Source organism: Colossoma macropomum, unplaced genomic scaffold (assembly GCF_904425465.1).
Source record: "Colossoma macropomum unplaced genomic scaffold, Colossoma_macropomum, whole genome shotgun sequence".
NCBI lineage: Eukaryota > Metazoa > Chordata > Actinopteri > Characiformes > Serrasalmidae > Colossoma > Colossoma macropomum.
In genome coordinates, this window is record NW_023494791.1 from 34,407,406 (window position 1) to 34,421,430 (window position 14,025).

Here is a 14,025-nt window from a genome sequence, read left to right on the forward strand (position 1 = left end):
CTAGCGTCATGCTGAGTGATGGGGGAGAGGGAGGCCCATCCACACAAAGCAAGGCCAGTTATGCCCTTTTGGACTCCCGGCGATGAATGGCAGTAGCATCAATGGGGATCAGATCAGAGAGGGCATCAGCAGTTTGATGTGCCAGTTATATGAGAATATTTCCATCTCTCTGGGTGGGAGGGACATATCCCCTCCAGTTTTTGAAATTATGCAAGATAATTTCTGAGGTCGTGGGATGGTTGTCAAAGAAAGTACATAGCTGAGCTGCAAAAGATGTCAGATGTCAAACAATACTGTTCTTTTGTTTAGTTATAGCCAATAACAACAAAGAAAAACCTGCACTGTACTATAATTGTTGACTTATACCATAACAGGTATTAATAGTCCTTAGTTTTCTTAGTAATTATCATCATATTCATAATTATTGGAGCATCTGTTTGATGTAAATGATCTAAAAATTTAAAATGAAAAAAAAGGCAAATCATTGTGCCCCTTCCCATGTCCCTGTGCGTGTGTGCATGTACCAGTAGGTTTTCAGGTTTGATGTCTCTGTGCACGATGCTCATCCTGTGCAGGTATTTGAGAGCTGCTGCCAGGTTGTACACCATGGCACTGGCGTCTCTCTCTGTGTACTTTGTAGAGGATGTGATGGCATCAAACAAGTCTCCACCCTTCAGAGAAAACATAATAATTCATAATAATTATGAGAACATCACAATTAATTGATTGAAGTGCTTGTTTAGTGAAACATTTGTTTAAGTGTTTATCTTAGTGTCACATCACAATTGTTTGTTTGTTTATTTGCATATATTCTAATATTATTTTTAAATAGATTAATACTTACTGCTCAGTTAAATAGTTTTACATACTATTTCCTCAGGTGGCTTTTCATAGTACTGTATATTTTCTTTTTTATTTATATTTTCCATATTTTAAGAACTGTTGCTAAAATTTCATTGTAAATTGTAATTTACAAGAATGTTTTACTAAATTCAAAGGACTTTGGAGCAAACATGTGTTGGGAATTTCCATGTGCGGTAGAAATGTGAGAGGGCCGGTGGTGTACCTTGACTAACTCCATGACCAGACAGAGCTCAGATGGTGTGTCCACTTCCTCGATCAGCATGATGATGTTCGGGTGCTTGACACGCCTCAGCACGGCCACCTCGTTCTCAATCAGGTGCTCCTGAGTGGGCAAAATCAAAGAAATACGTCAAACCAACTTCACGTCTTTCACCCACAGAAAAACCTGGCAAAGTGCCACAGTGTGATTGTGTGCTGAGCAGGAAATGCTCAAAGAAACAGGAAATTTATTTCCTCTGCTAAGCCTCTGGCACATGTGAATCCAAGGCCTTGACTCATATCATGAATTTCATGACTCTAAACTGAGCAGTTCTTGACATTAAATCAATACTGTATCATTAGAGAGCCTTTAATATCCAGGAATACCGCCTTGAGAATAAATAGCCATTGATTGCATTAGAATTCTCATCTGAAGGTCAGCATTTGTATTAATGTATGCAAAAGGATGATATCCGAGCAGCAGGCTGGATGGGTGGCAATGAATAAAAGAACCGCATTTTTGAGTTTATTTAGTTTGATTAAAGAGATCAAAAGCAGACAGAACAGACATATCCCACTGGGCTGTGAATAATTCACACCTCCGTAATCAGGTCTGCTCAGAACTGTGCTGATTTATTTTATACTGACCTAAGACCACTTAGCACTTCAGTTTGTACTAGTTATAATTAAAATTGGACTAAATGAAGCTGAGGTAACACTTCCTATGAACATTGTATGCAAAATGCATTATAAATGCATTTATCATGTAGTATATTACTGTAGTACATTACAAATGTATTTATATAATGTAGCATATATTTATATAGTATATATGTTCTATGCAGTAAATGCCATTGCATTGACATAAGGGCTTTAAATGAAACTGATGGTCAATTATATCATTTATAACACTGTAATAAGGCATCATCCCAAGTAAAGGCACTTTAATATCATTATAATTCCATTATTTGGTTGTATTGTGCACCAAATATCAGTGGTCTGGAAATTTTTTATGCCTTCGAACTTAGGCCTTCAAATAAAGTGCTACCTAATCCTATACCACTATAACTAAATCACTGTAAAATGGAAACATCTATCCCTCCCACCACAGATACTGAAGGAGATGACTTACTTTGCCACGACATTTGTTCTTGTCGATGATCTTTAAGGCAAACTCCTTTCCTGTTGACCTAGAGAAAGATAAGATGGAATGATATCTCCTGGAATAACTTAGAAACTCAAAATTTTCTGTTTTTTAATTAATTAATTAATTAATGAATGAATTAATTTTAATTAGAGTTCAAAAACAAATACTTCATGTTTGTCAATACATTCAAAGAGGCCAGAAAGGTAATTCTCCTTGTTTGGAGATATAAATCCCTTTTATGTTTGAAGAACAGGTTAGATTATCCCCTTTGGCTTCCAGAAGATGTGGAACTACGTTGAAAATTTTATCGTAGAACCACAAACATAAACCAGTTCTTCATCATCATGGTCCTGGGTTATTGCGTGAATCATGACTTTTAGCTTATCGACTTGTTTTGCATAAAATCAATGTTTAACTTTTAGCTTGAAAGCTTCTGGCCAAGTGAGCTTGAGTTCTCTGTGCTTCTCCATCTAAAAGTGTTAGAAATAGAATGCAGTGACATAGAGAAACAGATTGAAACGGTGTGAAGCAATGAAATAGTTGAATCAATTAAATAATTTACTGAGCATTGAATCTACTGATTCAATAGAAGAAACTACTCTAAAAGGAATGAAGTAGAGTAAAGATTTTCTAATCGTAGTGCTTTTTGTAAGAAATTATCAACTTACCGTTCTACACATTCCTTTACCACTGCAAAGTTTCCATCACCGATAACCTTTCCAACTTTGTACTTGTCCAAAACACTGGAGCCCGTCAGGTTTTTATTGCCATTAACTAGAGAAAAAAAACACATTGCACGTCGTTATATGTCAATAACTATTCTTCATTATTCATACTTTGGAAACGGCATGCCTCAAAACCAGCAAAAACTACTATGAGAACGAATGTTCTGACTATATACTCTTAAAAAAAGGTGCCACAAAGTGTTGTTTGAGTGATGCTATAAAGGAACGACTATTAAGATTTGTGAAAGTGGAGAACCTTCAATGGGATCAAAGACACTTCACATAATGTAAAGGTTCTCTATCAATTTATAGGTTCTTCCTAGAAACGTCTAGTGTTCTTTCAAACTTTAAAGATTCTTTTACAAAAATGGTTCTATAAAGAACCATCTATTGAAAGTTTTTAGGGAACCAAAAGTGGTTCTGCTTTGGAATCATATAAAAAATTCTTTTTGGAACCTATATTTTTAAGAGTGTAATTTATTACTAAATTCCTACAATAGTTAATTTTTTAATGTATTCAATTGTAATATAACTAAATCAGGGGTGCCCAAGCTTTTTGTCTTTTGGAAGGGGCCAAAGTACAATGTTTGTGGCGGGCTGAGGGCCAAAAAGACTCTAGAGTATACAAATAAAACAGATAGGTAGGTTTAAAATCAAGTTTCTTATAAATGCATTTTGTAAAACACTGTAAGAAATGACTACTTAAACAGTAACTTATTGCACAGCTTTTTTAATTTCACCCAACTACACTGTTTCAAAACATTGTAAGACACAATCTGTCTTACATTGTTCTCCAAATGTATTATCTGACGTTTAATAACTTAAGTTATCTACACTTAAGTATATAACTTATTATACACAATTATAACCCCAATTCTAAAAAAGTTGGGATGCTGTGTGTAACTGTAAATAAATGGAAATAAAATCAGATTGCAATGATTTGCAAATCTCAAAGACCTATATTTTATTCACAATAGAACATAGAACACATATCAGATGTTGAAAGTGTGACATTTTACCATTTCATGAAAAACATTAACTCATTAAAAAAGTTGGGACAGGGATCGTGTCTACCATTGTGTAGCATCCCCTTGTCTTTTAAGAACAGTCTGTAAACGTCTGGGAAGTGAGGAGACCAATTGCTGGAGTTTTGAGAGAGGAATGTTGTCCAATTCTTGTCTGATGGAAGACTCTAGCTGCTCAACAGTCCTGGGTCTTCTTTGCCGGATTTTTTGTTTCATAATGAGCCAAATGTTTTCTATTGGTGAATAGCACCCAGACTCTTCCTCTGTGAAGCCATGCTGTTGTGATGGATGCAGTATGTGGTTTAGCATGGTCTTTCTGAAATACGCAAGGCCTTCCCTGAGAGAGACGTTGTCTGGATGGGAGCGTATGTTGTTCTAAAACCTCTATATACTGTTCAGCATTGATAGTGCCTTTCCAGATGTGTAAGCTCCCCACGCCGTAGACACAAATGCAACCCCATACCATCAGAGATGCAGGCTTTTGAACTGTGAGCTGATATCAAGCTGGATGGTCCCTCTCCTCTTGAGTCCGCAGGACAAGGAATCCATGGTTTCCAAAAAGCATTTAAAATTTTGATTCATCTGACCACAGAACAGTTTTCCATTTTGACTTAGTCCATTTTAAATGAGCTTTGGCCCAGAGAAGATGGCGGCGTTTCTGGATCGTGATGACACAGTGTCATGACACAGCTTTAACTTGCATTTGTGGATTGCATGACGAATGTTCACAGACAATGATTTCTGGAAGTGTTCCTGAGCCCATGCAGTGATTTCCAGTACAGAATCATGCCTGTTTTCAATGCGTGCCACATGAGGGCCTGAAGATCACAAGCATCCAATACTGACTGTCTGCCTTGTCCCTTGCATACAGGGATTTCTCCAGTTTCTCTGAATCTTTTGATGATATTATGTACTGTAGATGGTGGGGTATCCAAAGTCTTCACAATTTTACATTGAGGAACACACACACACACACACACACACACACACACATGTTCTAAGCTGTCCTTCTCGGTCGCGGCATTGAGGAACATTTTTCTGAAATTGTTCCACATGAACCTCTGCCTATCTTTGCTTTTGTGAGACTCCGCCTCTCTAAGATGCTCTTTTTATACCCAGTTATGTGAGTTAGTTGCAAATTGCTCCTCCAGTTGTTTTTTTATTAGTACCACTTAGTTTTCCAGACTTTTGTTGCCCCGTCCCAACTTTTTTGAGATGTGTTACTGCCATCAAGTTCTAAATGAGTTAATGTTTTTCATGAAATGGTAAAATGTCACACTTTCAACATCTGATATGTGTTCTATGTTCTACTGTGTATAAAATATGGGTCTATGAGATTTGCAAATCATTGAATTCTGTTTTTATTTACATTTATTTACATTTTACACAGAGTCTCAGCTTTTTTGGAATTGGGGTTGTACATAACAACACTAGCAACTACTACCAAAGCAACTTAACTATCACTTTTGACAAAGTTTACTAATTTGTGCTGGATATTTCAGATATAATTTCAGTTTGCAGCAGTTTTAGCTTGCATGTAGCAATAGTTGTACTTCAAATAGGAGTCCAAAAGCAGGAAATGCCTCATAGCATTGTGTGATAGAAAGAGTTCCAGCTAGTGGATCAACTGTGTAGATTGTTTACTTAACCTGGTCTAAACTAACAAGTGTAAGTTGAACACTGGGTGAACTCTTTGAAGTTGAGTTAACTCAAGAAACTCTGTGTACCATTAAAGTTACCATAAAACTTTAAGTTGAGATGACTTTTTAAACATTGTTTTACAGTATATTTTGTTACTAACACACTTCAAAAAAAGTAATAAGGGAAATAAGAATGTATTTAATACAGTCTATAAAACACAATATGTTTGTTTTCTCATTGGAAGAAGGGATAGAGGTAGGCCAAATCAAACATTCTCACTGGTCACTTTTGGCCAGTCCTGGACCTGATCAGTTCTGCTTGTTATTACTGCATCTCTGTGAATTGATTGAATAAACAGGTCTGTGTGATCAGGACACTCCAGCCAAGTGGAGAGATCAACAAACCCACACACTTCACTGAGTAATGACAGTGTGCATGAGTAAGCGTGTGCAAGAGTGGTCAGTGTTCACGTAAGTGTGCAGAGTGACATGTGTCAGCACTTTCTACAGCCACAGTCTGCAGTGTTCCTGCAAATACTGTAGGGCATTTGGGGATGCGATGCGTACATAAACAGAAGGTGAGCATGATCATGGTCAGGACTGCTAGCAGACAAACAGGCACTGAAAAATCCCTGCAATTACTTGATTCATCACTTCTACATAAAAAAAAAACATATTACATCTATACAAATCTGTTATTGTTTACTTTGAGCAATAATGGTGTTAACACAATACATTCTATCCATGTGGAAATGATGCACACATTTCAATAAAGTAAATTCAACGCAACACGTTTTTTTCACTGAAGAAAGGGTGCAGAGAATAAAGGGATAAGATAAACAGAAAGGGAACGAGAATAGAACTGTGAAGTAGTGCGTCATTCTGTTGTTGGCTCTCAAGTCCACATTAGGAACTCCGGGTTTAAGCTGTTTTTCTCTATGACAGAAATGAATGGTGTTTTCTAAAATCGGCGCTGTCATGTCCTGGATCCTCTGAATTAGAAGTCATTTAACAGCCGAAATCCAAACAATGCTACATACATGCTACAATTAAACTAACAATCCTGAGCACATCAGTGACATCACATGAATGTAAGTCTATTATCAAACCTTTATTATGCTACTGCATGGCAACACCAGCTACTCAAACATTTAGTTCATATAGAGAAACCCAGCTTAGACCCAGAGTTACGAATAAGGGCATGATGCCATGTACATATGTACACTGCATCAGAGGTCTATAAGATGGGTGTGGAAAGAGAGACAGAGAGATAGAGAGAGAAAGACAGACAGACAGAGAGAGAGAGAGAGAGAGAGAGAGAGAGAGAGAGAGAGAAGAGAGTGAAAGAGTAAGAGACACACACACCGAGAGAGAGAAAGGGAGAGAGAAACAGAAGAAGAAAAAGTCAGAGAGTGAATGAGAGAAGAGAGAAAGAAAGAGTAGGTGTGAGAGAAACAGAGAAAGAAAAAGAATTAGGGAAAGAAAGAGTAAGAGCGGGAGTAAGACAGAGACAGAAAAATGAATTTGTGTGTGTGTAAGAGAGAAACAGTGTTTGAGAGAGTGAGAAAGAGAAGTAAAACAAGAAAGCAAGAGAGTGAGAGAGAGAGAGCAACAAGGAGAAAGAAAAAGAGCAAGAGAGAGAGAAAAGGCGAGAGAGAGAGAAAGAGAGAGAGAGACAGTGAGAGACAGAGAGAGAGAGAGTGAGAGAGTGAGAGAGAGAGAGAGAAGACCAAATCAAGAGAGAGAGGCTTCGTACCTTCAGGGCTGCTGTTATTCATGTGTTGCTGAGGCTGCTCTGTGGAGCCGTTCACATTAGAGGCAGAAGAGTGATGAGGAGGAATCTGTGAGAGAGACTCCATTAGAAACTGAACATCCAAAAATAAACCAGTTATTTTATCATCCATGAAAAAAAAGCAATTGAAGCAATTAGTGCTAAATGATGAGCAAAGCTGTTGTGACACCAATTTACTGTATATCTCTGAACTTTAATGCTGTAAAAGTAGTGTCATCTGCTATAGCTGATGATGAATTTCAAAAAGTGAAGCAATTTACTCTATTGCAGTGTGGATATCACCTTCACTTATATGACATTAGGGATGCACTGATATGAACACTCTGAATGATGCTGCCTTAAAATTTGATCACATTGAATATCATAAGGAAACAGAACAATAACCAGTGTATTATGTTCTTTCTTGTTAAGCAACCCAGACTTCTGTCTATTTTCAGAAAGTCCAGTACTTTTTTCTAATTTACATGGTGAAGGACTGCCTATTTTGACAAAACTTTTAAACATGTGATGCCAGGGATGCGAGAAGTGATTGTCTAACTGCATTACTGAAAATAATAATAAAAAAAAATACACTACAGACATATTTCATGTTAGTCAAATTTTTGTAAAATTAGTATTAATTAGTATTAGTATTAGTAATTAGTAAAGTATTGGTATTAGTATTTGTTAGTATTAACAGTAATTGGTAATAGTATTAGTAATTAATAAAATTACTAATTAAATGACCCATGTGTGTGGGCAGAGTGTCTGAAGCTGAGATTACATTGTCAACTTATTAACTGAATTTTAACAAAATCTAAATTTAAAGCAACGAGGTTACTTTTTGAGATAAAACCCAAGTTTTTTTCTTTAGGATGTGGTACCTTTTCTTGGCTAGTTGCAGTGCTATACAGATATCACTGTGCATCCCTAATTGTTTCTTATTTGAATAAGAATGTGAAATGTGGAAGGCCTAAAGCTAAATAAGCCAATGGGAGCAAACAGCAGCAGACAGGCTCGTCTGTGTGTACAGAGACTCACTGGGTTTAAGACTCAACATTAAGATTTTGATTTGATATTTGATTATTTATTGCAGACACACTGGTGCTTTTTCTCTGCTAAGCCAATATGCTTCAGTGTTGAGGGTATGGAAGCACTAAGTTTGGTTAGCACCCCAGTTGAGCCTGTACACACACAAATAAAACTTAATCTCCATAGTTCATAGTCACCTGCACAGAAAGATAGAAGGGGCCTCTCATCCGCTTGTTGCAACTAAACTAAAAGCAAGTGGGAAGATATTTATAGAACCAAGTCAACAGCGTGCTTGGCCTAAAATAAGCTTGAAAGTTTTAAAACAATGTGCAAAGAACCATTATGACAGGTAGCCCCCCATCTGGTTACTCATTCTACCAAATCTTCACTGTTACAAGGATGCTAATGGTAGAATATAAGGAATAATTCATTGAATTCCAGAGACTTCTAGAAATCTGAGGTGGCTTTTTATGTAACACCTTTCAGGGTTATATCATTCTCAGCATTATTAACATGGTTATGCAACCTCACTTTCAGGTTAAAATATCCTGAAACTGTAGTTTCCTCCTCTGCTTATAGCAACATGGCTTCCCCATTGTTAAAAAAAGCTTAGAAACTGCTGCTCTCCTCAAACCAAGATGGTACCCACAACAGCAACAGAAGACCTGTATTGCAGCTCTATTACAAACACATAAATCTATCTACAAACGATTCTATCTATCTAGATAGATAGAATCACTTCCTAAAGAAGTGCCCTGATTTAATGTACTAGCCAAAAGCTATGATAGCCCCTTGGGTAAGATGCCCCCCACCCACCATATTTTCTCTCCTGATCATATGATAGTGCCAAATCTGATCTTGATATGTTTACTGGATGGCTATGGTCTACTAAATTCTGAAATGCTGAAATCCGGATGACAAAATTCCTGGGATTAATTATATATTTTTTGGTCATTGAATAATAGTGATCTATGTATTTATACTGTTGTACTTGAAAAGTTATACACAGCAAAAATATATGATTATGGGTGCAGGGCTGTGGAGACAGTACTAAAATTTTGAGAGTAAAAAGGGTTAAAGGGTTAAAAGTTAAACCTTTGGGGAAAGGAGTCCCCCCAGACATGGAGCAAAAGGCCCCCTTTAGCATGCTGCCCACAAATTACTTAGTTTTCATCTTAAAAGCACAATGTTGTTCACTGTAGTTTCACCAGGTAGAATTAGCATTACATGCTAGCTATAGTTATAGCAATTGTTAGCTACATAACACCATTAAATAATTAAGCAATTTACAATAGCTACTTAATTAATAGACAAAATGGATATATAGAGTGTTTCTATTCTGCTGTAATTTGTCCTTTTCAAAGCATTTTAAAATGTGACATCAATGAAGACATAAACTGAAAGAGGTCTCAATTACATATTATTTTTAGTGCTGTATATTGATTAATTATATATTATATATTATATTATATATTTTTTTTTAAGTTCAAAAACCAGAAATTATTTGACATATAAATGACATTCTGTCAATGTTTTTTTTTACATTCTGTAAAACAATTTGTCTGGATGACAATGATGCTAGGGGGGCATCTTATCCCACACTGTCAGAAAAAAATAGTACTGTTGAGGTTCATTTTAATCCCCCTGAGGAACAAACAATGTTAAACACTGTTAAAAGGCACAACATGGTCCTTAAGGTTCAGTTGTGTACCTTAAAAGATGTAAACTACATTTACTTCTACAGAATAAAGGTACATGTTTGTGCTTTGTTCATAACTTAACTACACAATATAGACAAAAGTATTGGAACACCCCTCCTAATTATTGAGTTCAGGTGTTTCAGCCATACCCACTGCTAAAAGGTGTTTCAGCCATACCCACTGCTAATTAAGCACACAGCCATGCAGTTTCGATAGACAAACACTGGCAGTAGAATGAGTCTGACTGATGAGCTCAGCGACTTTAAACATGACACTGTCAAAGGATGCCACGTCTGCCGTAAGTCAGTTTATGAAATGTCTGTCCTGCTAGATCTGCCTCTGTGAACTGTAAGAGCTATTATTGTGAAATGGAATGCTCGAGGAGCAACAACAGCTTAGCCACAAAGCGGTAGACCATGCAAACTCACAGAGTGGGGCCACTGAGTGCTGACTCTGTCTGGCAGTCTGATGGACGAATCTGGGTTTGGCAAATGCCAGGAGAACATTACCTGCCTGACCATTGAGCCAACTGTAAAGTTTGGTGGAGGAGGGATAATGATGTGGGTTTGTTTTTCGGCCTAGACCCTTTAGTTCGAGTGAAGGGAAATCTTAATGCTTCAGCATACCAAGACATTTTGGACAGTTGTATTTTTCCAACTTTGTGGGAACAGTTTGGGGAAGTCCCTTTTCTGTTCCAGCACGACTGAGCCCAAAGCAAGGTTCATAAAGACATGGTTGAGTGAGTTTGGTGTGGAAGAACTTGACTGGCCCACACAGAGCCCTGACCTCAACCCTATCGAACACCTTTGGGATGACCTGGGACAGAGATTGCGAGCCAATAACCAACACCATATTATTGCCTGTGGATTTAGAATGGGATGTCATAAAATCTCCTATGGGTGTAACGTGTAGGTGTCCCAATACTTTTGTCCATATAGTGTATATTAAATAGAAAAATTCAAGACTGAGTGTATGGAGTGAATACAACTTAAAAAATATTACTGCAACCGAATATGATAGAATTATGTTCCACAACACAAGGCACTGAAGACATACCCTTGAAGGACCACTCGAGTGATATGAGGGGTACCACCCCACTGATATAAGGGGGCAGGTGACAATGATGTTGGCTGATAATGTTTTAATAATTGAGTTTTAACAATATTATACTGTCCTGGAAAATCCCATTTCTCCTCATGGCGAGAGTGATTAGTAGTTTTAGGCTACACATGCCTTCTGTCTGCCTCTTCGTGCTTTGTATGCATCTTTTGTTTTTCTGAAATAGTCAACCTAATTCTGTAGCAAGAGTCTCGACACACTGCCCAAAAACTGCAGGCACCACAGGCAGGCCTGTTGCCATGCCAACGGGCTCCTACCTTGAAGTTGCGCATGCTGTGGGGGCTGGTGGGGGAGGAGCTGGAGGACTTGGCGGATTTGGGGGTGGAGATTGAACCGGTGCTGGGAATTCCATTTACTATGAAGAGAAAGCAAGAGAGAGCGATAGAGAGAGAGAGAGACAGAGAGAGAGAGAGAGAGAGAGAGAGAGATATTACCTGGAGTATTAACACTTCATGAACAAGGAGGGAGGAAAGAAGCCAAATCTGAGTTGCATCTATATAAAAATGTTTACAAGGGCACTCCAGCTTAAAACTACCATTTAATATGCTGTTTATTGTGTTATGCAGTATTCTATAGTGCAGCATTACCACCTTCAGCCTCACTGGTTAGACAGAATTCACAATTTTATATCATTTTCATTCTTTTGAATGTCTTCATGAATGTTCTCTCACTACCCAGCATGCATTACGCAAGTACATCATACAACCATTGGGAATCCTTGCGGTGTTAACCAATCTTGACTGATAGCTTAACCACAGATTTACAAGATAATAAATATGACCAACCTAGCGTTAGAGTGACATGTTGTAATGTCAACTGCGCTTTGGACTCCTTCAATGAGCGGTTGAATCTGATGATTGAATCTGAGTCAAAACTTTGTGAAGGGCATGTCTTTCAAGAAGGTAAGTAAATTATATACTATTGTCCTCATGTCTTCATCAGTGTAATGTTGATTATGCATTTAAGAACTAAACATTAAGCTGGACCTTCTTTTTGAGTCTGTGTATGCAACCATATGTAAAAGTGTATAACATAGTCAGAAAACTCCCATGTAATCCAACCAGACACGTCTAGTTTGTAATTTCACGCCTTACAGGGCGGCTTGCAGCTACGCGTCAACTCTATTTTTAGTGTGTTTCTTCCTTTTGACTTCCTTTTTGTTTCTTCCTTTTCATACTGCTTCTATCAGTTCAAACAATTATCTTACATAATGCAACATAGCACTAAGGTGCTTTTGGGAAACTGGAAACTGGACTTTGACAAGTCATTTCTGTCATTCAAGTAATCCATTCTCTCATTATAGTGATCATTTGAGGACAGTTACGACAGCTGTATGGCTGCTATAAAATACTTGGCTTCCTACACTCTTAAAAATGTGAGATTATGTGAGAGTACATTTTTAAAACTGCTCTCAGACAACATTAAGAGCAAATGCACAGCAGTGTATTTCACAGAATTAGAGTTTTAGAGTTGCAGATAATTAGAGTGTGTTTCTTTAAAGAAACAAATTGAAATAAATGGGTTAATATTGTAAATAATGTTGATAAGCTGTGCAACATATTATGACAGAACAGTTTAAGAAAGAAGAACAGTTTAAGCAGACAAATAGTTCTTTGTGTGTTCATGGTTCTGTATTTGTTTTTTTCGTGTGTGTGTGTGTGTGTGTGTGTGTGTGTGTGTGTGTGTGTGTATGTGTCTGCGTCTGTGTGTGAGTGTGTGTTTGCATGTGTGTCATGGATTGCTGCAAGGTCAGACAATTCCTGCTGCCAGAGTAAGTTTCCATCCTAATCTGCATGCTCTTAACTAGACAAGGAGAGACAGGAGCAGTTCAGATTGCTCATCGTGAGGCATCGTCACACACACAAAGCAACAGCAACCTTCAGTTCATTGAAGGCAAACTGGAACCAATTACAAAGTTTCCTCTATAATGACCCAGATTAGGATGTAATAGTAATCAGCCACTCAATGCTGCACATTACAGTGATTTTACGATGGTTGAATGGTGTGGTTAGGTATGACACAAAGCTTTTATAAAGCAGCAACAGAACATAAACATGTTCAACGAATAGTTTCATCAAGAACCTGCAGTTTTAGCTGAGAAAGTGTCAATAATTAGCATCCTCTTTCAGTTCTTTCCATTTTTGCTAATGTGGCTTTTTCTATGATGAGAACTTAAAAAAAACAGGTAATTTAACAGAAACCAACACTGTAAAGAATTTTGGGTAGCCCCATTTCCAGTGCTAAAATATTTTCTGTCTTTCTGACAAACAAAATATTCTAAATGTAGGAACACTGCAGCATAAAGGTTGTGTAATGTTTATACATGTATTATGGATATAAACTAATAGTATAGCTGCTTGGCTAAGCAATGGTGCACACTGCAGTCTCTCACGCTAGTTAGAGACTTTCTTTGGAATGTGATTTCATTGACCTAGAATGCAATTTAACTGGCCTGGAATGTGGTTTCACCCGCATGAAATACAATTTCACTTACCTGGAATGTGATCCCACTTCCAGGGCTAAAATATTCAGTTTTGTTTTTGTTTTATATTTATCTATCAGCCAATATTATAGGTTATCAGTATTGACCATATCAGTATATGTGTATATCAAGCATTTAACAATGGCTTCCAATGCGGGTCAGCCAAACAGATTTATAAACTGTATTTGTGAAATCTGAATCTCAGACACTGTGCTTAATATGCTTCAGTCAATCTTCAATAAACATATACCTGCACAATGCAAGCTAGAACAGCAAGCCAAAGCAGAGAAACTGTCTTCACAAAACTTTCCTTCACACAGGT

At 37.4% G+C, this 14,025-nt stretch overlaps 1 protein-coding gene across 1 annotated transcript in view; it reads right to left on the minus strand.

The window, feature by feature from the left end:
- dclk2a (doublecortin-like kinase 2a) overlaps positions 1 to 14,025 on the minus strand; it is an 86,427-nt gene that overhangs the window by 21,860 nt on the left and 50,542 nt on the right. The window contains exons 6-11 of the mRNA XM_036574910.1: positions 11,479 to 11,576; positions 7,356 to 7,440; positions 2,878 to 2,983; positions 2,195 to 2,252; positions 1,067 to 1,186; positions 525 to 671 (exon numbers count right to left, since the gene is read on the minus strand). Coding sequence (XP_036430803.1) covers positions 525 to 671; positions 1,067 to 1,186; positions 2,195 to 2,252; positions 2,878 to 2,983; positions 7,356 to 7,440; positions 11,479 to 11,576 — 614 coding nt within the window. The remainder of the gene's footprint in view (positions 1 to 524; positions 672 to 1,066; positions 1,187 to 2,194; positions 2,253 to 2,877; positions 2,984 to 7,355; positions 7,441 to 11,478; positions 11,577 to 14,025) is intronic.